General features: G+C 39.4%; 1 protein-coding gene across 1 annotated transcript; it reads left to right on the top strand.

Moving 5' to 3' along the window:
* Window positions 1–981: 981 nt before the first annotated feature.
* Window positions 982–23,502, top strand: ZFP2 (ZFP2 zinc finger protein). Its single transcript, XM_089909834.1, has 3 exons — window positions 982–2,354; window positions 11,215–11,304; window positions 19,943–23,502. Exon 3 carries the CDS (start codon window positions 20,019–20,021, stop codon window positions 21,411–21,413), a length of 1,395 nt encoding a protein of 464 aa, XP_089765960.1. The 5' UTR covers window positions 982–2,354; window positions 11,215–11,304; window positions 19,943–20,018; the 3' UTR covers window positions 21,414–23,502.
* Window positions 23,503–23,921: the final 419 nt, after the last annotated feature.

Here is a 23,921-nt window from a genome sequence, read left to right as displayed (position 1 = left end):
GATGGCGTGGGCTCCCCTTAACTCATCTCTCTGTAAGAATGGGGAGGCCAACCCTGTGCAGATTTCTGCTTCAGGGAATCCTTTTCTTTCTTTTCTTCCTTCCTTTATTTATTTATTTAAAGCAGTTTTTCTCTTACCAAAAAAAAAGTTCACTGTAGGACAACTAGGAGGAGCAAAAAGGAAAAAATCATTTGAAAACTGTCAGAATCTGCATGTCGGCATGTATATACGTATAAACACAGAAACGCTTTGTTTTTAAGCAAATATATGGATATTAGTATTCTTTTCTCCATTTACTTCAAAAATGAGTGCACAAGTCTTAAGCTCCGTGATTTTTTAATAAATATTTTTATCTGTGTAGTACCACTTAAGATGCAGAATAAACTTTTGTAAGTTTTGAAACTATCTACTTATACCAATTTTTAAGAACAGCTAAGTCTGCTTGTTAATGAACATGAGGAAAAGCATGTCTGTGCCATATTTAATCCTCTCTTTAGGCCTTTGTGTTCTTTCTCAGGGCTGTTGTGGGGTTTTTTGTTTGTTTAGTATTATAAACAATATAGGCCATCTGGCTACATATATCTTTGCATTCTTGTCTCATTCTATAAATCTCTTCAAGTGAAATTTCTAGATCATACTGTAAGGCTTTTGATACCTCCTGTCCTATTCTCTCTAGAAAAGTAGTAGTTTGTAAACATTGCAAGGTAAGGGTGCCTGATAGACCCACAGCAAGTCTGAGTGTTACTATTCTCTAACTTTCTGAGAGGTGCAAACAATAGGGTTGTTTAGATTTGCTTATTGAAAACTAGTGAATATTTTTATGCAGCTTGCATTGTGTTTTTAAATTGTGTCTGATACACAAGTATATTTCCAATTCCTATGCAGAAATGTTACATTTTCATATGTTCAGATGTGCAAACCTTCCCTTCATGTTTGGGCCTTTGACATCATTGTTAGGGCTCTTCTATTCCGTATGTTACAAAATGTTCATCTTCATTTTCTTGTAGTACTTTAGTTTCACTTTATATGTAAATTTTTATTCTTTTCCAAATGGTAAGTCCTTGTTCCAAGTTACTGAATCATTCATCCTTTCTTCATTGATGTGAAATGCAACTTTTTTCATATCCTGAATTCTTATATATAAATTTTTTTTCTGAACTGATTGTGTTGGTAGGATTTTAATTTGTTCTATTCACCCTTTTCCCTGGTAGACTATAACATCTGCGAGGGTAGAGAGTTTATCTATTTTGTTTACAGCTGTATTCATCCCTTGCCCTAAGAATGGTGCCTGGTACACAGTAGGTGGTCAATAATATAGCTGGTGAATGAGTGACACTATACAGTAACACTATGTTCTAATTATCATAGCTTTATAATATCTGGAGGGCAAGTTCTCACATCCATTGTTATACAACACAATTAACTTTTTTAAAAAAATCATTTTTTCCATAATTAACTTTACAAGATTATTATTTAGCTGTAACTTGGTTGGGAATATGTTAAGTTTATAAATTAATTTCAAAGAAGTGACAACTTAGGATACTGTGACATCCTATCCAGGAGTATGGTATGTCTCTCTCTGTTCAGCTTACTTTATATATCTAAATAAGCTTAATAAATAAAAAGTATAGTTTTCTCTACATTAATACTATACACTTCTTATTTGGCTTATCTGTAGGTATTATATTGTCAATGAGAAAAGATATTCACAACCTAAAAGTTGAGAGTTATGTTTTATTCGGCAGGAATTTTTAGGACTTCAAGCCCAGGAGGCAGCATCTCAAGTAACCCTGAGAGAACTGCCCCAAGGAGGCGAGGGGTGGGTGGGGGCTGGGGGGGGCAGGATATATAGGAGTTTTGCAACAAAGGGTAGTCTGAATGTCAGAAGATTATGGTTAATTAAAGAAAACCAGATATCTCAAGTTGAGGAATTTAGCACTTTTCTATGTATGGGAAGATGTAAGAGTCTGGGTTCACTGAAATCATTCCTTTGATATCTGGGGCCAGTATCCTGTGTTTTCACATCCTGAGTTTCCTCAGGGCTCACTGTGGGGAGTGGCTGCAGTCTGATGGCTGCTAGACGACAGGTATTCTCTTCCTTGCTAAGTTCCCTCAGGGCTCACCAGCTCACTGGTGGTGGCTGCAATCGCTGATGACTGTGACATCCTTTGTTTACTGATATGGCAGGCAGTATTCCATTTCTCAATATTTTTTGTTGTTGCTGGAGTCTTGTTTCTCACATCTTTTCCTTTCCTCAGCTCTGCCTCCTCTGATCCTGCCCACCGCCTGGGAAGGACACCACAGGAAGGAAGGAGAAGGCAGTGGCTGCTGGGCCTCTACTATTGGGAGTTCAGGTGAGCTCATTTTTCTCTCTTAAACCTCTCCCTTACTCCTTGTTCCTATACTGTAGGTGGGCCTCACCACAGAAAACAGGGCCATTGAGATCTCTGAATGTTGGATGTTTTCCACAAAACTCCCCCTCGGCATCCCTCAGCTAGGTTCTCAGCTTCCAGTTCCTTATTCAGCAGGATGCCTTGGCCTGCTGAGCTGTTGGTATTGTCCAAGTGTCAGAAAAGGAACAAAAATCATGTGAGAGATGGTCCTGGTGCTTATAGGGCTATGGACTTTCAGGGAACATAAAAGAGGTCACATCTCTACAAGGAACAGTCATGATGATTGCACGTGTATATGATAATAAGAACAAGTATGGTTAAGTACCCACATTGTCAGTGTTCCAAGACCTGGAAAGAGAGAAGATCAGTGTGGTGACCAGAAGTAGGGTTGGGTAGGGATACCTGGAGAGGATTTGCTGTAATGGAGTCAGAGTGTCCCAAGTTTAAATTCCGACTACCATTTAATAGCTGCACTGTCTTGGGCGAGTGACTTGACTTCCCTTGAAGCATCTGTTCCTCATGTGATGATAGAAATAACAGCATTAACTGAGTGTTTGCCACATACTTGACATTGATAAGAATTTCACCGGACTTATTTCATTTGAACTCTCAACAAACTTATGAAGTAGGTATTATTAAATGAAATAAGTAATGTAAGTAAAAAGAGCCCAGCTTTGGTTCCTGGAATGTTGAAGGTACTAGCTCAGCGGTAGGCATTCTTAGCGTTATTCCAGCCACTAACTTGGTGTTTTAGAGTTTGTCGACTGAAAAAAAAAAGCACAACATGAGGGTTGTGAGTTAAGTTTTATTTGGGGCAAATTGAGGACTATAGCCTGGGAGACAGCATTTCAGATAGCTCTGAGAAACTGCTCCAAAGAAGCAGGGGGGAAGGTCAGTATATATGTGATTTTGGTGAGGTGGGGGAGGTGCATGCAATCAAGCACATATTTTTTTTTTGTAGAAGGTTTCTGCTAGTCTTGTGAAGGTTACTGCTAGTCACGAGGAGCAGACGTCACCATGAAGGATTTTAGTGCTTTTCTAGATGTGAGGAGATATAAGAATTGGGCTCATAAAATTGTCTCTTGAAAATATCTATCTGAAGACCTGTACTAACAGTTTTTCCCAGAGCAGAGTGCTGATCTCCACCCTGAACTCCTTTCAGGGGATGTTGAAAGTCAGCAGCTGTAGTGGCTCGTAATTTGATCCTTGTAGGGGTAGATGGCAAGTGCCAATTTGTAGGTGACAAGTTTTAGAGGTGGAGCGAAGGTAGAAGGGACTGGAAGGGAGAGGGAATCAGATACAGTTTGGGGTCAAGTACCAGGAAGGAGGAGTTTGTGTGTTTGGTGGGGTGGTAGGCATGGGAGTAGAGGAGGAGTCAGAGGAATTTAAATAAGGGAGTTGGCATGATAAGAGCTTTTCTAAGAAGTGTTAGACCTCCCTGGTGGCGCAGTGGTTGAGAATCTGCCTGCCGATGCAGGGGACACGGGTTCAATCCCTTGTCCAGGAAGATCCCACATGCTGCGGAGCAACTAAGCCTGTGCACCACAACTACTGAGCCTACCCTCTAGAGCCCGTGAGCGACAACTACCGAACCCGAGCACCACAACTTCTGAGCCTGCCTGCTGCAACTACTGAAGCCCACGTGCCTAGAGCCCGTGCTCCGCAACAAGAGAAGCCACTGTGATGAGAAACCCGCACGCCACTCACCGCAACTAGAGAAAGCCCGCATGCTGCAGCAAAGACCCCGCATAACCAAAAAAAAAAAAAAAAAAAAAGAAGAAGCAGTGTCTGTCAGCTAGAGGAAATCATAGAGGAAAAAAAGTGAGTAAGGAGCCTAGGCTTTTTTTGCCCTGTGAGATTGCTTGAAAATGGAACCTGCTAGTTTTTGCTAGAACCTGGAGTTGTTCCTTCTCTGGAAAAGGAAATAAGACATCGGGGCACTTTACCCAGGAAACCTTAAGTTCTTGGGTTGTTTTTGTTTTTGTTTTTAGGATTAGGTTTACTTAACTTTGTCTGCCATCCCAAAGGACTTGTGGTTTTTTTTTATTCATAAGATCATATGTTAGGATTCTCTTAAATATGTCACTTGGTTATTTACAAGAGGAACCAGTTTAAAGGCTTCATGAAGACAAGCACTAACTGTTGTGATTTTTTTAAATTAATTAATTTATTTTTGGCTGCATTGGGTCTTCGTTGCTGTGTGCGGGCTTTTCTCTAGTTGTGAGAGGGGGCTACTCTTCGTGTGGTGTGTGGGCTTCTCATTACAGTGGCTTCTCTTGTTGAGGAGCACAGGCTTTAGGCGCACAGGCTCAGTAGTTGTGGCACACGGGCTTAGTTGCTCCGTGACATGTGGAATCTTCCCAGACCAGGGCTTGAACCTGTGTCGCCTGCATTGGCAGGTGGATTCTTAACCACTGTACCACCAGGGAAGTCCAACTGTTGTGATTTCTATTTGTACTACTTTCTCTTCTCAGTGTTATCAAGCTCAGTTTTAAAAGGCAACATAACTCACAAAAATAGGTATCAGAGAGAGGGAGTTTCTGGAAGAGGGGAAGCTTTAAGAGGGGAGCACTCAGAAGATTTTGGTTGATGTAGGTTGTGGTATGGTTGTCAATAGCCTTGATTTTATTTTATTTAGTTAAAATAGCACTAACTAAATTTTTAAATCAGCTTTATTTTTCAGGTATAATTTACATAAAATAACCCACTTAAAGCATATAATTCATTGAGTTTTGACAAATTTATGCACCAACATCATCACCACCCCAGTCAAGCTATAGAACATTTTTATCACCCCAGAAAGTATCCATACCCTTCCTGTCCACGATCCCCATCCCAGGCAACCACTGGTTTGATTTCTGAATACTTCAGTATGTGTTTCCTAAAAATAAGGACCCTGGTTTTTTTTTGTAAAAAAAGGCACATGTTTATTTTTCACTCAGGCATAAGCAAAGCAAGGTCATTCCTGGGAGAGGGGCATGACCCACCAGCAAAAGGGCTGTCATAGTGTCAGAGGGTGGGAATGGTGATAGCTTGAGGCCTGCAGTAAAAATATATATAGTGTAAGGGCTGTGCTGAGCCCCACCCAGGGAATGCAGTGGAGAATATATTGGCTATTATTAACTTGACAAATATTTAATAGTTTAGCCAAAAGGCATTTGCTGAGCAAAGGACCCTGTTTTACATAACCAAAATATAATTATCAAAATGAGGAAACTTACTCTGATACACTACTGTTAACTAATCTACAGACCTTACTCCTAATTTGCCACAAATGTCCTTTATCTGGTCCAGGAACTAATCCAGGTCACATCTGGCATTTAGCTGTCCTGTCTCCTTAGTCTCCCTTAACCTGGAACAGTTCTCAGTCTTTGTCTTTGATGACTTTTGACACTTTCGAAGAGTATAGTGATTGATTTAGGAGGTATCAGTGCAGCATTAGAGCTGTATTCCTTTTGTCATCTTTACTAATATTTTCATCTTTCCTACATTGGCCAGTGATGTGCCTGTGAATTGCCCGAGTATGACTTGTGTTTGCCTTTAAATTTTATCTTCCTTTTCTGAATATAAATATTAGGCATATAGTTCTAAGAAAAAATTAAGGCCATAAGATATATTTCTAGGTCTCAAATCCTCAAAAATAACTATGGATGTACATTCTTCTAGCCTTTAAGATAGCTTTTTATATCCTTTGCCCCTTTTTATATTGAGTTGTTTATATATAAAAGAAGCCTTTTATATAATGTGGATATTAGTCCTTTCCCATAAATTGTCATTCTTGTTCTCTGTCATTTTTCTTCTAAAATTTTTTATAATCTTCTACAAATAAGTTTTGAAGTCCTATGCAGTTAACTTTCCTTTTCCCTTGTTTGGCTTTGGGATCGTTGCTGTGAAAGGCTTTCTGTACCCTAAGGTTATAGAAATACTTTTCTACATTTTTTATTAGTTTTATCATTTTAACTTTAGATTCTTGAGCTATCTGGAATTTATTGTATATATGTGAGGTTGTATTCTAGCTTCATTTAACATGGTGTGGTGAGGCATTTCATCATCCATCCTTTCATTTAACAGATTTTTAGCACCTCCCTACCATGTGCCAAGCAGCGTTCTGGGTGCTAGGAAGGTAGCAGTGAATGAAACAGGTAACACCCCTTCCTCCTGGATCTTCTCTTCTAGAAAGAGGAGGCAGCAGTGAAGAAGAAATACTGCTGAGGACGAGGTTACGTGCTGTGATGGCCACGCAGCAGGGTGGCCTGGCTGAGTGTGACGGGGCACCTTTGAGGAGATGGCATTCAAACTGTTGTAAATCTCTTGAAATAATCTATTGAATAATCTGCTTATTCTCCATTTATTTGAAATGCTACCTTTAAAATATACTAAATTTATATATGTATATAAGATGTGCACATATAATATATTCACACACATACATACATGCATAAGTTTATTTTTCTGGATTCTGTTCTATTGCTCTATTTCTACTATAGTAACACACTGTTTGTTTTAGAATTTATTTTGTTATTTTATAAAGAAAATCCACCCCCCCCTTGTTTTTCTTTTCAAAATTTTGGTTACTGTACTGTTCTTATACATTTATCCTTAGGGTCAAATTTTGTTAACTGTAATCAAGTTCTAACAGAAACAGTTAAAAAGAAAAAATATGCAATTTGGATTTGGATTCATTAAATCTGTATCAATTTGAGGAAGATTACCATATTTACAACGTTTATTCTTCCTACTGAGTAAAAAAATTAACCCTTCATTTTATTTGGATCTTTCATTATGGATTTTGTTAACTTTGATCATGAGGCTCTTGCTTATTCCTAGTAAGTATATTCTGAGGTGTTTCATTTTTGTTGCACTGTGATTGGGATTTATCCATGATTGTGACTTTGTTAAAAAAAAAAAGAAGAAATTGGGTTGCTAAGAATTATATTTGAAGACACTTTGCTGTTGTGGTGCCTAAAACTTCATCGCTATTGTATCTTCTTTATAAAGTATACTTTCATTATTAAAATATCCCTATTTATTCCATTTGATAATTCATCTTTTTAAAGAATAACAATATCAAAAAAGCCCGTGTTTTAGGTTTAAGAAAACCTCTGCATAAAGGAGATAAACCCATGAAGCTGCTTATTTCAAACACCCTGAGCTACCCCGTGCTTAATGTAGTGCTGGGGAGAAAAAACGCATAATAAGTGGAAAGGAGAAGGGCAGAACACATTTTAAGGGATTAACAACAAATACATTTTATGAACGATACAGTTAAGTTTCACTTCAGCCTTTTAAAATGCCTTTCTGTACTAATCTACCCAGGGCTCCATAGTACGTTACATAGTAGGGACAAGCTCTGCAGCACGAGGGCTGGAGGTTGGGGGTGGGTAGGTTCTGCACTTAAGGGAATCTAGGGAATAGAAGAATCTAGGGAAGTGGGGAAGACCAGCATATAGTCCATAGGTGTCTGAGTTTGGGCTTTTAATTTTGCCCAATATGTTCAGCTAAAAAGACGATTGCCTTGTAATTAATTTACTGAAAGTAGAGTAATTTTTGGAAAGAGTGTCATATTTCTGATCTGTTGTTTTTCAGAAAGAAGGGGCTTATGTTTTGTTTCCACATATATTCTACCTTATCTGATATTGATATGGTCTCCTCCATGCCTTTTTGTTTGTTTGCTTTTGTCTGCTATATCTTGTCTCTATCACCACCCCTTTTTAACAATTTTTTGGTTTGTGTTTTAGGTGTATCTCTTGTATGTGCCATATAATTGTGTTTTAAACCAATTTTACAGTTTTGTCTATTAATAGACAAAGTCAACCCATTTACATTTGTTGTTATGCATGTATCAAGTCTTTTTCTGGTTATTTAATGATTTGTCCTTATGATGCTTTCTTGTTTCCTTTCTTCTCCTTGCTTTAAATTTTTGAACCGATGATTTTTCTTGTTTCCTTTTCTTCCTTTCATAAGATGAAAATTCTGCCATGTATTTATATCCTGCTAGTAGCTACTTTTACTTTTCTTGACACTATTTGTCAGTGATTTTTAACATATTTTTGTTATTTTGATATATTGATTTAAAAGTATTAGGAGAAAATAATGAGGTAGAAAGATATATGATAAATTCTGTGCCTCAGGGTTGACACTTTTTCTGGAGTTCATAGCCAGTAGGATGTAAAATACACAACTTGCTTGGAAATTGATTTCATTCCATCTCTGGTCTCTCCAGTCCTTTTCTTTCCACTAACTTTCTCCCCTTTGCCTATTCACATATTACAGTGCTCTCTGTCCTTAAAGGAAAACCTTTTCCATTGCTTTATTTACATGACTTATTCCTTACTTCTTTTCATACAGTGTTATCTCTCATCTTCACAAAAAGTTTGAAGTAATTTCATCTGGCTGCTTCTGATTCCTGATCCTATCTTCCTCATCTTCTCCACTGTAAGCTGACTTCTTCCTTCACGACTCTTCTGAAATTAGCTAATTTTCGAATCAGCAGATTCTTTTCAATCATCATTCTGTTTGACCCACCCAGCTTCTGATAGTGTTGACTAGTCTCTCCTCTTTGAAACCCTCTTTCTCCTGAGCTTCAATCCTGAGCCTCCTTCCATCTCCCTTTCTGTCTTTCTCTCGCTCTTCCTCTTGCTGAGGATTGCTAGGGTCTTTTCTTGGCCTTCTCCTCACAACATGAGGAGTTGGATGGCCTTGGGTTCAAGCTGTATGATCTTGGAGAGGTTATTTAACCTTTTTGTTCCTCAGATTCCTCATCTGTAAAATGATGACTTTAATTCTGTCACTTTAGCAGGTTGTCCTTTGGATTAAATGAGCTGAGGCATACGAACCTCCTGTTAGTACAGAACTGAGTACAATGTGAGTTATCATTTATGGTAACTGCCACTCAGTTAGTGTTCCCTCCTTGTATTAGTTAGGGTTCTCCAGAGAAACAGAACCAATAGGATACATGTAGATATACAGAAAGAGATTACGAGGAATTGGCTCACACAATTATGCAGGACGAAGAGTCCCCATGATCTGCCATCTACACTCGTAGGGCCCAGGAAAGCCAGTGCTGCAGTCCCACTCCAAACGCGGAGGCCTGAGATCCAGGGACCAATGGTGTTAAGTCCTGATCTGAGTCTGAAGGCTCAAGAGGTAGGAGCATTTATGTCTAAGGGCAGGAGAAAATGGCTATCTCAACTCAAGCAGAGAGAGCAAATTCACCTTTCCTCAGCCTTTTTGTTCTATTTGGGCCCTCAGCAGATTGGATGACGCCCTCCCACCTCTTTGCTCAGTCTACTGATTCAAATGGGAGAACTCTCACAGAAATACCCAGAAATAATGCTTTACCAACTCTCTGGGCATACCTTAGCCCAGTCAAGTTGACACATGAAATTAACCACCATACGCATCAAACAAATAGTGAATGCTTACAGAGTTTTATTTCCTAGTCTAAGGGCTAGAAAACAAAGCTCAAATGGGCTTATAAATTTGAAATGCCATTTTCAAGTCCAGCTGGGTGTTTTGTTGGTTGTCTCATAGACCAACCACAGTCTAGATTTATCCTGTTTGCACATGCTTTCCCCGCATTAACGGGAATTCACACCCAGTGATTGTAAAGCCTAAAATTCCATGTGCTGCTTCTACAACTCTGAGCCTTAGGGAGCTCCAAAGACCTCGTTGTGAGTTCCCCTGCTCTCCCTGGATAGGCCCCCACCCACTGGGAAAGGCTCCACACCCAACTAGCTCCCCTGTCAGCCTGGCCAGGTACACCCCTCCTAATCCTCAACCTAATGGTTTTCACCTCCCTAGCAGCCCACGAAAGTGTTCAAACAAGCCAGTCACATCTTCCCGTGGGAACCAAGGGTCACCTCAGCCTCCTGTCAGTACCAAGTCTGCCTCCCACAGCCCCTGCGGTTCACTGTGCCTGAGTACAGGCCCCGAGTGGTCTTGCATGGCGTGGGGTTGTGAGGCCAACTTGTGACTAATGAACTCCTGTCAGGCTCATCTGTCCAGTGCTGGGTGTCATATATTCGGTCACTGTGTGCTATTTAGGGTGGGGAATCCCTCCTTCATCAATGGAGCGAATAGGGTACAATCAGAACACCACCTACTCTTCTCCAGCGCTAATCTAGAGCAGCCTTCACTATCCTTCCCTATGACTCCTTCTGCCTCCTCTTCCTGTCCTTAAATGTCAGAGCACTTTGTATATTTGTCTCCGATTATTTCATGATAATGTCGGTTTTTGTTGCGGATGTTTTGTTTCTTTTGGAGGATAATATTTTTCTCTCACAGATCTCTTCTGTCCCTTCTAGTGCTGCTTGTTTTTTTGTTTTTTAATTTCCATAGAGGGTGTTATTGGCATAATCCTTTGTTCAGCAGAAATTTATAGTTTCAGGAATCAGTGACATTCAAGGATGTGTCTGTAGAACTTACCTGGGAGGAGTGGGTCCAATCTAAATTCTGCTCAGAGGAACTTGTATGGGAAAGTGATACAGTAACCTGGTTTCGCTGGGTAAGGACTTCGCCTTGTAACTCAAGACCTACCTATTGCCATCTTCCCCACTATTGACATCTTGTACAGCCTCTGAAATTTGTGAATTTGGACTTGAAATCCTGATAGTACAGGACATTGTTTTAGGGTAGTTCCTTAGTGTCCTGTCTTTCAAGGTGAAAGGCCTTCTCTATAGAGAATGGAAAACTGGGAAATCTCAGAAGCCACACCTTCCTTTGTTACAGAAGCCCTGAAGATGAAGGGATAAGACATATGCTGGGAGTGGTTTTTATACTCAGTTCAGAAGTCAAATTTAGTGTTTTTCCTCCCGAGCAGGGCATCAGCTTTCCAAACCAAATGTGATATCTCAGCTGGATTGAGAACTGAGCCTGATGACAAAAGAACATCCAGGGTGCATTTCCCCAGGTAAGCATCTGGCTGCAAGAACTTGTTCCATGAGTGTCACCTTGGGGAGAAACCACTACAGAGGTCCCTGGGTCTCTTGAGACCTGTACCATTTGCTGTGTGTTTCTCAAATGCCTCTGCATTGTTGATGTCACTCATCCTGCCGAGGTCTTGCATGTGTCCTTACCTCAGTGGGAGGTAATATCTTATGAGGATTAAATGAGTTACTACATTTGTGACTCTTTTAAATTGCCTGGAACATACTGAACATTCAGTAAATATCAGCAGTTATTATTTCCTCTTGTCATCTTTTACTTTTTTTTTTTTTTTTTTTTTTTTTTTTTTTGGCCATGCTGCGCAGCTTATGGGATCTTAGTTTCCTGACCAGGTATCCAACCCGGGCCCTTGGCAGTGAGAGCGTGGAGTCCTAACCACTGGACCACCAGGGATTTCCCTCATCTGTACTTTCAATCCCTGTCTTTCTATCCCGCTCTACTTTATTCTCTTTATTTTCTTTCGTGAATCTTCTCGGCCATTACCTATATCCATAGCTTCCTTTCCATTATTCATTTAAACATTTGTCAGCTTTTTAAAAGGAGACTAACATTTCTCTTCCTGTGAATTATATAGGTGTTTTATACAGTCTTCATTTAAAAACAAATGACGAGTGAGTTTAGCCCTGTTCTTTTTACTAGTAACCTTACATTTTATGTATTTCCTTTCTCATTCCTAAATTTTTAATCTGAATCTACTAATTTAATCCCATTCTCCTCTAAGCATTTAATGCTTCGTAATCTTTGTTATCTGCCTACTAATCCCCCTCACAACTGAAATTTCTTTATTAGATGTTATCGTGACTTTTCTCTGAAAAAATGCATTTTACACCTTTATCTTTTCTACTCATGTGAAAGTGTTGATCACTTCTTTTCATACACTGTTTAAAGAGTTAGGCACATATTTTTTGGTGTCTGGATGGTGTATGGCTATCTAAGTACAGAGCAATAAAAGAAATCAGTAAAAGAACGTTGATAGGAAAAAAATCATCTTGTGACCATCGCTGCTTGTTTCCATTAAGCTTTCTAAAGAACAGGATTCTGGAAGAGTCTCTGTGTCAAAGGATATATACATTTTTCTGGCTCTTGCTACACATTGTACAACTTTGGATATTATCTTATGCTTTTCATGCTAATTTTTAGGTATAGAATGATTGCTTAAGGTAGCTTTAATTAACCTTATTACAGATTTCTGTGGATTCAATTACTATTGCTATTTGTATTCTTACATAAATAACAAACAAATGTTTTTTGAGCACTGGGCCCTGTTCCTAACATTGGGTGTAGAGCAATGAGCAAAACAGGCAGAGTTTCCACGTGGAGTTTATAGTCTAGTCAGGGAAACAATAAATTAATCAAGAAAGAAGGCAGGGAAGGAGAAGGGAGAAGAAAGGAAGGAAGAAGGGAGGGACTGACTATTCATAGAGTCAGGTGCTGCGTAGAAAAACAAAGCATCATAAGGGAAGTAATCAGTTAACAGGAGTGCTGTTTTGTAGGGGTGATCAGGGAAGGCCTCTTCTTTAAGGTGACTACTGAACAGATACTCAAAGTGATGGTCATGTGGGAGCAGATTCTGGGCACAGGGAGCAGCAGGTGCAAAGACCTTGTGGTAAATTGCATGGCATTGTTTGAAGGGAAAATGTGAGATGTGAAGATTTCTTTAAACTTTGTCTTTCAGTCCTGTGAAAAAATTGATTTCTACTATCGTATTTTTTATTTCTATGAGCCTTCTCATCTCTAAGTGCTCCTTCTTTTTTAATAGCAATCTTTTAAAATGCATGTATTAACTTCTCTTGTCTGTATGAGGATATATAAATTATATTTTTGGTAGGGGTTTTTTGTTTTGGTTTTGGTTTTCTTTTGCAGCATTTTGCTCCCTAGATTATTTTAGTGCATTTATTTGTGACTTTTTCATTCTTTCACTGTCATGTTGGTGGGTTTTCTAGAAGCATCAAAGGCAAACAAAGGTATGGCTCATACTGGATTTTCCTCTCCCAGTTTTTTACCCACCTTCCAACTTCTCTATTGGGCTGAATCCTAAAGATTTATCACTTGAATATGATTACATTTCACACTGTATTTCTCTTGTCTCTTTGAATATCTATCTAGCCACTAGTATGTAGGCTCACTGAGTTGTCATGATTGAGCTTACTTTTATTTATATCCCCTGCCTAGCATGTTGTCTGCGAGAGTAGGTATTTAATATCTTTGTTGAGTGAATATTAGATGACATCAAGTAGAATTTTTAGTAATCAGGTAAAACTATAGCTTTGAAAATTATATTTATTACACTCATATCAATGAATATTTTAATTATCAGGAAGAGCGAATAAGAAGGGCAAAGCAGCAAGGATGGAATCTTGAGGAATAACATTTGACTGGGGGCCAAAGATGCTCTAGCAAAAGTGACAGAAAAAGTGGTCAGAGGGAGAGGAGAGAGTTATGGAGAGCTGGGCCAAGGGAAGAGAGAAAAACAGAGAAGAGTGCAACAGTGCTAAGTAAGAAATGAGAAACGCTATTGGTCTTAGTGTAGAGGAAGTGGCCTGTAACCCAGGGAGGAGCACTCTGGTGCTGCAGGACATGTGCCTGGGGAGAAGAGTGAAGAAGTAAACGAGGACTTTTATGGGGAATTCCCTGACGGTCTAGTGGTTAGGACTCTGCACTCTCATTGCCAAGGGCCTAGGTTCAATCCCTGGTCACGGAACTAAGATCCCACAAGCCGTGTGGCAAGTCCCACCACCACCACCCCGCCCCCCACCTCCCCAAAAAAGAGAGACTTTTAAGTACAGACTATCCTTTCAACAAAGTTAACTTTGAAGGAAAAGGAAGAAAGGGCAGGACCTGAAAGAAGTCAGATGTAGAATGCCTCCGATTTGTTTTTTACTGAGATAGAGACTTGAATGTATTTACAAGAGCAGAGAGGTACCTGTTGGAGAGAAGGAAATAAAGACACAGAAAAGTGGAGGAAGAGAACGGAGCTCAGAAAACATGATGATGTGCAAATTCCAGATCTTGTTCTTTCTAGATTTTCTTTGATGTTACTGCCAGTTAGTCTCATTATGCTGTCCAAAACCAAGAGGGGAAAGCGGCAACCAAGTGCTGTGCTCAGCTCTTCCCCAGGTATCATCTGATTTACCTCCCTGTGTGAGTAAATGTATATGTGTGTACACATGCACACACAAAGGGAGAGAATTTATGTGCTCTTACCGAGTCCCCATGTACCTTCATGCCACCTTCATAATGAGCCTCATTAATGGTTAGTACAGGCACATATCTTTGCTTCCAGTAGGAAAACTAATCTAAAAGACTGTAATCAATGTAGGTGAATCCAAAAAGTTTGTTCATCCTTGCACAGGCTCTCAGCACTGGTGGTTCCTTCTGCCTGGGATGCTCTCCCTTTGATAGTCCTGTGACACCCTCCTTGGCCCCTAACGTCTTGTCTTCAGTGTCACCTTGTCAGTGAGGCCTTTCCTGAAGATTGTATCTAAAATTACAAACTTTTCCCCTTACCCATCATATTCCCTATTTCCATTTTATTGCTTTTATTTTTTCCATAAGGTATACCACTTAAATACTAAGTGTTTTACTTATTTATTATGTTGATTACCCTTCTTCCTCTCACTAAAATATAAGTTCCTCCAGGGCACTTTTGTTCATTGCTGTATCCCTAGCACCTTGAACAGTGCCTCACTCAATAAATAGTTATTGAATGAATGATTTATCATGTTCAGAAGATCGATCTGGCTGCTTTGTGGAGAATGCACTGTAGGGTAGCGAGAGTGTTACGTAGGAAGTCCAGTCAGGTGAGTACTGAAATAGTCTGGTTGAATGGAAGGAGTAACTTAACTGTTAGGCTGGAAGAAATATAAAAGGAGAAAAGAAAGAAATCAGCTTGCTCTAGGAAGAGCAGGGCCTGCTGCCCAAGTCTCTCACCCAGGCCCCCAACCCCTGGTCAAATACTCTGCAGGCTCTTGGCCTCTACTATGGCCAGTCCCAGCCATAAATACTGAAAGAGCTGTGCTTTCCCATACCCCTTGGTCCTGGGGGCTCTTATGTCCTGATGAGTACCAAAGTTAATATAAATCCTAAAGGACTATAAGGGAGTATGGGCCATCACTTGAAAGAACTGCTTAGGAATAAAGGAACGGAAGAGAGAGCTGTATATTGTTTGACATAAAATAATAATGATAACCTCTAACAATCATTGACCTCTTATTGTGGCCAAGCATAAAGCTGTGCATGTTACAGGTCCTTATTTAATGAGAGCAAAATGGTAAGGATTGGAAATGTCGTCCAATCCTGAAAGAGCTATGGTTTTGATATTTAGTGCTCAGTTCCAGGCTTCAATACTTCACTAATATGAGTAAAGCCACCTTAACAAGTTTATGTTTTCCACAGAGACAGTTATGTAATCTGGGAAAAATGAAATTTCCTCCCCTCTCATTTGTCTAAAAGTGGTCACACTTTTGGAACAATATTAAATAGTTGCAGTAATAGTAAGCATCCTTTGCTTGATTCTGTTTTTTAGTGTGAATTCTTCTAGTGTTTTCTTTTTATGCTTGGTACAATGCTAATATTTTTGTCTTTGAATCAGGATTGGATGTTGGATATTATCAAACACTTTGAAGCATCCATCAGGTTGATCATATGCCCTTTTTTCCATGACCTATTAATATATTACTAGATTCCTAATAGTGAGCAGTCTGGAATTCCTGGATAAATCCTTTGTTCAAACATATAAACATTTAAGTAACATTTCAGGAATGCTTTAGGAGTATTGCAGTTTCTGAATCTTTCATATTTAAGAACATGTATTGTTTTTTCCTATGCATGTATAGCGTACTGGCTATGTGGAATTCTTGAGTCACATCAGTTTTTCCTCAATCCTTTGTAGACATGACTCCACTGTCCTTCGCCATCCCATGTTCTTGGAGAGATCACTTAGGCCAGTTTTAAAAAAATTTGTAGGGCAGTCTATTTTTTTTCTTTTTCTTAAGCAACCAATCTTCAGAGGTAACTTTTTAAGTTAGGTCTCTAAATTCCATGAAGATATACTGAACCCTTACTATTAAGTTTTCTGCAGTATATGTTTCAACTTAAAATGATCAATATTTTCCAAAATAGAAAATATTTTGTTGTTCTTCTCATTTGTTTTTTGAAATGTCATATATACAGAAGAATGTGTAAAATATGGGTACTACTTAGCAAAAACCTGCCTAGTCTTCTAAGCCCTTTATAAATATCAGCTAATTATTGTTCACATATCAACACTAGATAGGTACCATTTAACAGATGAGGAAACTGGAGCACAGGACAGGTTAAGTAATCTGCCCAAGGTCGCACAGCTAACAGTGATGGAGCCAGGCGGTCCGGCTCCAAAGTTGTTGTCTTAACTGTACTGCTTTTCTTATAGTTCATGATGATAAAAATGAATGAATAATAACAAAAGAAAACACCCAGGCACCAGAGCCCAGAGTCAGATTCAGAAACGGAACACTGCTAGTACCCTAGTAGCTTTATATGCACCTCCTCATTCCCATCCTCTTCCTCTACCCAAGACATAACCACTGTTCTCACTTCTGTGATAAATCCCTTCCCTTGCTTTTCTTTATAGTATTGCTATCCACAGATGAACAATATATTTATAGTCTGTTTTTAAACTTTATCTAAATGGACTCTTACTGTATTTATTTTTCTGTGACTTTGCTTAAATTATTCATTTATATTGATATGTGTGGCTTTAGTTTATTAATGTTTACTGTCTTAGGCAGTTCAGGCTGCTATAACATAATACCATAGACCAGGTGACTGAATTTATCAGACATTTATTTCTCATAGTTCCAGACGCTGGAAGTCTGAGGTCAGGGTGCTAGCATGGATGGGTTTTTGGTGAGGGCCCTTCTCCTGGTTCACAGAATAGAGCAAGTTCCCTCATGTGTGCCACTTCTTATCAGGGACTAATTTTATCAGGGCTTTACCCTCATGACCCAAAGACTCCCACTTCTTAATATTGTCTCACTGGGGATTAGGCTTCAACATATGAATTTTGGGGAAAAGCAGACGTGAAATCCGTAACATTCACTGTTTTCATTTCTCTTGTATAAGTATTTGACAATTTAGTTATCCTTTCTCTTGTTGGTAGACATTTGGGTTGTTTCCAGTTTTTTGCTATTGTACACAATGCTACTTTAAAAATTATGAATCATGGTGAACCTTTACAATATAGATTTACCTAAGTGTATGTACCTACTAGTGGATTTGCTAAATCTTATAGTCTGTGTGCCTGTTCTACATTCTAGGTAGTGCTAAACTGTTTTTCAAATACTTGAACAAAATTACACTCCTACCAGCAGTATGTGAAGCTCCCCATACTGCACATCTTTCTAAATTCTGAGGCTGTCAGTTTGAATTTTTGAATTTTGTTTCTCAGGTGGATGTGGTAATAGTATCTCACTGAGGCTTTACTCAACCTTCTCCTGGTTACTGTTGGATTGGCATCTTTGCTTACGTTTACTCACTATTCAGGTTTCCTTTTCTTTTTCTTTTTTAAAAATAAATTTATTTATTTATTTTTATTTTTGGCTGCATTGGGTCTTCGTTGCTGTGCATGGGCTTTCTCTAGTTGCGGCGAGCAGGGGCTCCTCTTCGTTGCGGTGCGTGGGCTTCTCATTGTGGTGGCTTCTCGTTTCAGAGCACAGGCTCTAGGCGCGCAGGCTTCAATAGTTGTGGCATGTGGGCTCAGTAGTTGTGGCTCACGGGCTCTAGAGTGCAGGCTCAGTAGTTGTGGTGCACGGGCTTAGTTGCTCCACAGCATGTGGGATCTTCCCAGACCAGGGCTCAAACCCATGTGCCCTGTGTTGGCAGGCGGATTCTTAACCACTGCGCCACCAGAGAAGTCCCCAGGTTTCCTTTTCTTAAGTGTCTATTCAAGTCTTCTGTCCATTTCTCTAGTGGGCTTAGTGTTAAACAGATATTGTTTTCCAAGTCTAAGTTCTAGAGCTCTTTTTGGGTCATGTGTTGCAAATCCCTTCTCCCAGTATGTAACTTTTTTTTTTTTTTACATCTTTTTTTTTTTTTCACATCTTTTGATGACTGGAAGCATTTATTCTTCCAATGTTTATTCTCCCATTTGGTTTTAATGCTTTCCCCCCAACCCCTTGTTCTCCTGCTTTTATTATTTTAAAATTTTCTTGAACCTCTACCTAGTTTCCAAATTTGATATTTTCTGTGTGTCATTCATCTTTGAATAGTTTTGTCTGTCTGGACATTGTATTTGTCTAACAGTGTGAATAGATGTCCCATGTCCTTTATGTTGTTTACTGGGTAGCACTTGGAATGATCTCAAAGAACTTCAGTTGGATAGCTGGATATGATAGAGTGAAGTGGGGCAGGAGGCAGCCTCCAGTTCATGTGTTGCCTGTTGGTATTTCATGCTTGACTGGATAGGTCTTCTCTGAGGTTACTTGGTGGTGTGTGTGTTTTACAGGTGGAGCCTGCTTGGCTTTCCACTTTTTCTGTTTTATGTAACCAGGTCAGATTGGAAGGAGGAAGTCCAGTTCATGTGTATCTTTTGCTTCATAGTAAACCTCCTGCCCACAGACCTTTGGTCTGTTGGTTCAGTGTTGATAATTTTGATCAAGCCGACAAGGTGATTCTTGGATTGTAGTCCCTGTCCTCTGCCTCTCTGCCTCCAGGATGTTTTGTCTGGGATAAGAAATGGGATCTGAGAAAATAAAGTCTGAGTGGCTACAAGGCCTTTCCTTCAGCCCCATCTCAAGCAGTTCAACAGATTCTCCCCTACCTGCCTCTGCCACCAGTTCTTATCTGTAAGGAATGGATATTTAGGAAAGGGTAGGGCCCTTTAGGACTCTCTTACCTAAAGAGAGTGAGAAAATCACATGCTCCTTGTGGAGAAGAGGAGCTTTTAGATTTTGCCATCCTCCCTTGAGAGTTTAAGTTTCAAGTATGTTCTGGTATTTTATGTTCCAGACAAGTATGTTCCCTAAGCATAGTTTATATACATTAATTTACTTAATCCTTATCAGATTATTTTATCCTCATTTTATATCTCTGAAAACTCAGAGAAACAACTACTTAAGATGATAAGTGATTAACAGCCAGTGTTTAAACCCACGTTTGTCTGACTCTGGGGTAAACAATCTTTTCACTGTGTCACACTGTGATGTTTTATGAAGATTTAGTATCAGAATTATAGGCAGCCTTCGGGAGGGAAGAAACTGCTGGTAGGAGTACCAGATAAATGTTCCAGGGCTTTGTGATCTGCCTCTCCCAATCCCAGCTCGTCTGTATATCTTCCCTTAGTTCCATCTTCATTATTTAGTCTTGTCCAGTGGTCAGTGATTTCAGTATCTATCCCTCCTGCATAGGCTCACTCTTTCCTCTGCTTACCCTGCTTCTAGTTTCCCTGTTATTTATGGACGGCTCACTGTTTTTCCCTCCCTTCCAATTCTCTTCCTAATTATAGGGACATCTCTGAAAGCTCTCAGATGTGCCCTATAGTTATTCTCAGTTTCATTCTCTTCTTCCTGCCTTATACAGTTTTCAGCACAGAAACCAATGTGTATTTGAATTTTTATTTTTTTCAGACTGGGAGATAAGACTTGAAACCAAAGAGTCAACTACAAAGCCCTAATTACTGAAGATTTATCTTATGGGGTAATAATGGAAAGAGAAGGTCTCTGGCATTCTTCTTTAGGGGAAACCTGGGAACCTGATAATTGGTTAGAGGGGCAACAGAAAAACCAGGATAGACATCTGGGCCAAGTGCACATTACGCATAAGGAAACCCTCACTGTGAGAAGGACATGTGGAGGTAATGAATTTGAAAGATGTTTCAGTCAGGGTTCAATCATTGATACACAACAAACTATTCCTGTGGGGAAAAGTCCTCACAGTTGGAATTCACATGGAAAAGACACTAAACAAAATGCTGAATTAATTAAAACTCAAAGAATGTTTGCAGGAAAGAAAATCTATGGATGTAATGAGTGTGGGAAAACCTTCAGCCAGAGTTCATCCCTCCTTAAGCACCAGAGGACTCATACAGGGGAGAAACCCTATAACTGTAATGTATGTGGGAAGCACTTCATTGAACGCTCCTCGCTTACCATACATCAAAGAATTCATACTGGAGAGAAACCTTACAAATGTAACGAATGTGGGAAAACCTTCAGTCAGAGCATGAATCTTACTGTTCATCAAAGAACTCATACTGGAGAGAAACCATATCAATGTAAAGAGTGTGGAAAAGCTTTCCGCAAGAATTCATCCCTTATTCAGCATGAAAGGATTCATACTGGAGAGAAACCCTACAAATGTAATGAATGTGGTAAAGCTTTTACCCAAAGTATGAATCTCACAGTGCATCAAAGAACTCATACAGGAGAAAAACCCTATGAATGTAATGAATGTGGAAAAGCCTTCAGTCAAAGTATGCATCTTACTGTACATCAGAGAAGCCATACTGGAGAAAAGCCCTATGAGTGTAGTGAATGTGGAAAAGCCTTTAGTAAGAGTTCAGCTCTTACCCTGCATCAGCGAAATCATACTGGAGAAAAACCCTACAAATGTAACAAATGTGGGAAGTCCTTTAGCCAAAGTACATACCTTATAGAGCATCAGAGACTTCATTCTGGAGTAAAACCTTTTGAATGTAATCAGTGTGGGAAAGCTTTCAGTAAGAATTCATCTCTTACTCAGCATCGGAGAATTCATACTGGAGAGAAACCTTATGAGTGTATGATATGTGGGAAACATTTCACTGGGCGATCATCCCTTACTGTACATCAGGTTACTCATACTGGAGAGAAGCCTTATGAATGCAGTGAATGTGGAAAGGCCTTCAGCCAGAGCGCATACCTTATTGAGCATCAAAGAATTCATACTGGTGAGAAGCCCTATGAATGCAATCAGTGTGGAAAAGCCTTCATTAAGAATTCATCCCTTATAGTGCATCAGAGAACTCATACAGGAGAGAAACCCTATCAGTGTAATGAATGTGGAAAAGCCTTCAGTCGGAGTACAAATCTTACACGGCATCAGAGAACTCATACGTGAGGGAAGCTTCCATGGGATCCTTCACCGTGGTGAACCCTTCAGTGATAATCAGATCAGTCATGTGATGTAGAAACCTAATAAATGTAACGATTGTAGTAATCTTTTAGTTGAAGTATAATATACCATATCAGAAAATACAGACCACTGCAGAGAAACCATATAAAAGTGGAGAAATCTTGATTCAGAAAGTAAAACTTTATACCAGGTTTAAGTAGCTAATGTTCTAAGCAATGAGGATTCATGCTGAAGATAAGTTCTATTGTATTATACTGCAGATCCTCCTTTGGACATCAGAGACTTCACACTGGAGAGGAAATGTGAGAGTGCTTAACTGGATAGCCCAAAGACCTGGTATGTAGTCCTGATCTGCCACTAACTTGGACAAGTCACCTACTTTCACCAGGTCCCAGTGTCCTTATTTGGTAAATGAGGGATTTTAGATTTAGAAGGCTCCAAGATCCCTATAAGATCTAAAATGCTACAAACATAAATATGCTTGATTTTTCACCTATGTTATCTAGATGTTCCTATTCCATAATCTGGTTTCTCTGAATGTTTTGAGTCAAAACTCTCTACCTCTACCAACTTCTATTATCCCTCCATGTCCTTCCCCCTCTCCCTGTTATTTTCTCCTCTGAAATATTGGCTGCTTGCTACCAGATGATAGAATAATTGTGCAAATCTTAATGCAATAGCATGCTGTTTTAAGTTCTCAATTAACAGTCATTAAACTATTGTTAAATAAGCTAATTACTTAGAAAACAATATAACAAATATAGTCTTTGAGTACATAGGATTCAAATACATCTTTGTGTTGTACTCTAACTATCAGAGTGGAAAGCAGAAGAGGCTGAACACTAACAGACATGAAAATTTGACATATTAACAAAATCTTTGCTACTCACAACATATTCAAAACAATCATAGAGAAAAATTTTATAGATCTATAGTTATGAGAATAGTTAAGGCAATTTATTTTATACACATTTAATAAGTGCTAAATAGGTGCTAAATATGATTAGGAAATCAAACTGCATAAGATTGTTTTGTTTTCTAAGGGCTGAACCGAGAAACTGGCAGTGGGATGGGAGAGGAAGGGAAGAATTCAAGCAATAATAAGGCAGAATCTAGGTAATGTAATCAATTAAATGTGAGCACTTGAATTTATCTGGGTGGATGGGTGCCATAATTAAGAACACAAAACGTTGACTGACTTTGTGGGGCAATGATGAGTTTGGTCTGGGGGTATTTTATGAGTCTGTGGGTATCCAAGTGAAGATTCCTGATAGGCAGTAGAATAAGTAGAAGGGGCAGTGATAAAGGGTTTTTTGGGAGTACTGTCTTTGAATGAAGTGGAAGGCATCATCAGTAGAAGCTGAGGGGAAACAACAGGCAAAAGAAAAATGAAAAACAAAGAAAAATCAGGAGAAGGTGGTGGCATAGAAAAAAGAATTTTAGCATAGGGATAGGAACATTTCATATTTTCAAATGTCACAGAGGATTAAAGTAAGATAAAAATAGAAAATGGCCTTTGGTTTTGGTTATTGGTAACCTCTGTAAATTTTAGTGGGTTGAAGAGTGACTTAAAGGTTGAAAAGGACTTAGTAGTTTGAGAAAGGAGAGATTTAGGAAGATAACTAGAGAGAGATTGTGGTTGAGAGAGGGTGTATATATCAGAAGAGCTTTTGGCTACAAATAATAGAAAGCCCAGATAACAATGGCTTACAAGCAAATAGGGATTTGTTTTTCTCCCATAACAAATCTGGAGGTGGTTGGCATTGGTTCAGACAAAATAATTCAATGCCTTGAGTTTCATGACTTTTTCATCATGTCACATGATGGCTCCTATAGCTTCAGGTAAAATATCTGCATTCAGAGCAGGAAGAAAGGGGGTGTGTAGCACCAGCAACATCTGTGCCTTTTATCAGAAAAGGTTTTCCCAGAAGCCCCTCAGCGGACTTCTGCCTAAACCTCACTGACCACAGCTGTGTTGCATGGAGGCTAGGAGCAAAGGAGGCCGAAAAAAATAAGTACTTAGCTCTTCCAGCCTCTATAGAGGAGGTAGGCAAGGAAAAGGGGGGATTGAGAAAGGTGGTGATTTAGCCAATGAATAATCTGCCAAGAGCATTTGTATGATTTAAGGTAGAAGAACTGAGCATGTTTATCATCACTGCATGGGAGAGTCTGAAGGTGCAGAAAGGAGGGGATGTGCAGCTCAAAGTGGGGAAATAAGATTTGGGGCACAGGTGGAGGCTGCAGGGACCTTTTTTCAACAGGAGGAAGGAAACTTTCCACTGGGAGAGGTGGGAATCAAGAAACGATGGGTACAGAAGATATCTGTGGGTGGCAATGGAGGAGGTTCCCCATGGACTCTGAGTGTTTGGAATTTGAGCAGTTTGGTCTCTTTGGGCTACAGGACCTCTATGGAATTAGAAAAGGCAAGGACTAAGGAGGAATGAAACACTGAATTAATTGTAACCTCAGAAACTTAAGATTTTAAATAATGTC

This window comes from Delphinapterus leucas, chromosome 3 (genome assembly GCF_059928025.1).
Source record: "Delphinapterus leucas isolate spDelLeu-1000000601 "Yukka" chromosome 3, BTC_Dleu_Yukka2, whole genome shotgun sequence".
NCBI classification, from domain to species: Eukaryota; Metazoa; Chordata; class Mammalia; order Artiodactyla; family Monodontidae; genus Delphinapterus; species Delphinapterus leucas.
Note: the sequence above shows the minus strand (reverse complement) of the source record. Positions and strands in the feature narration are given on the sequence as shown.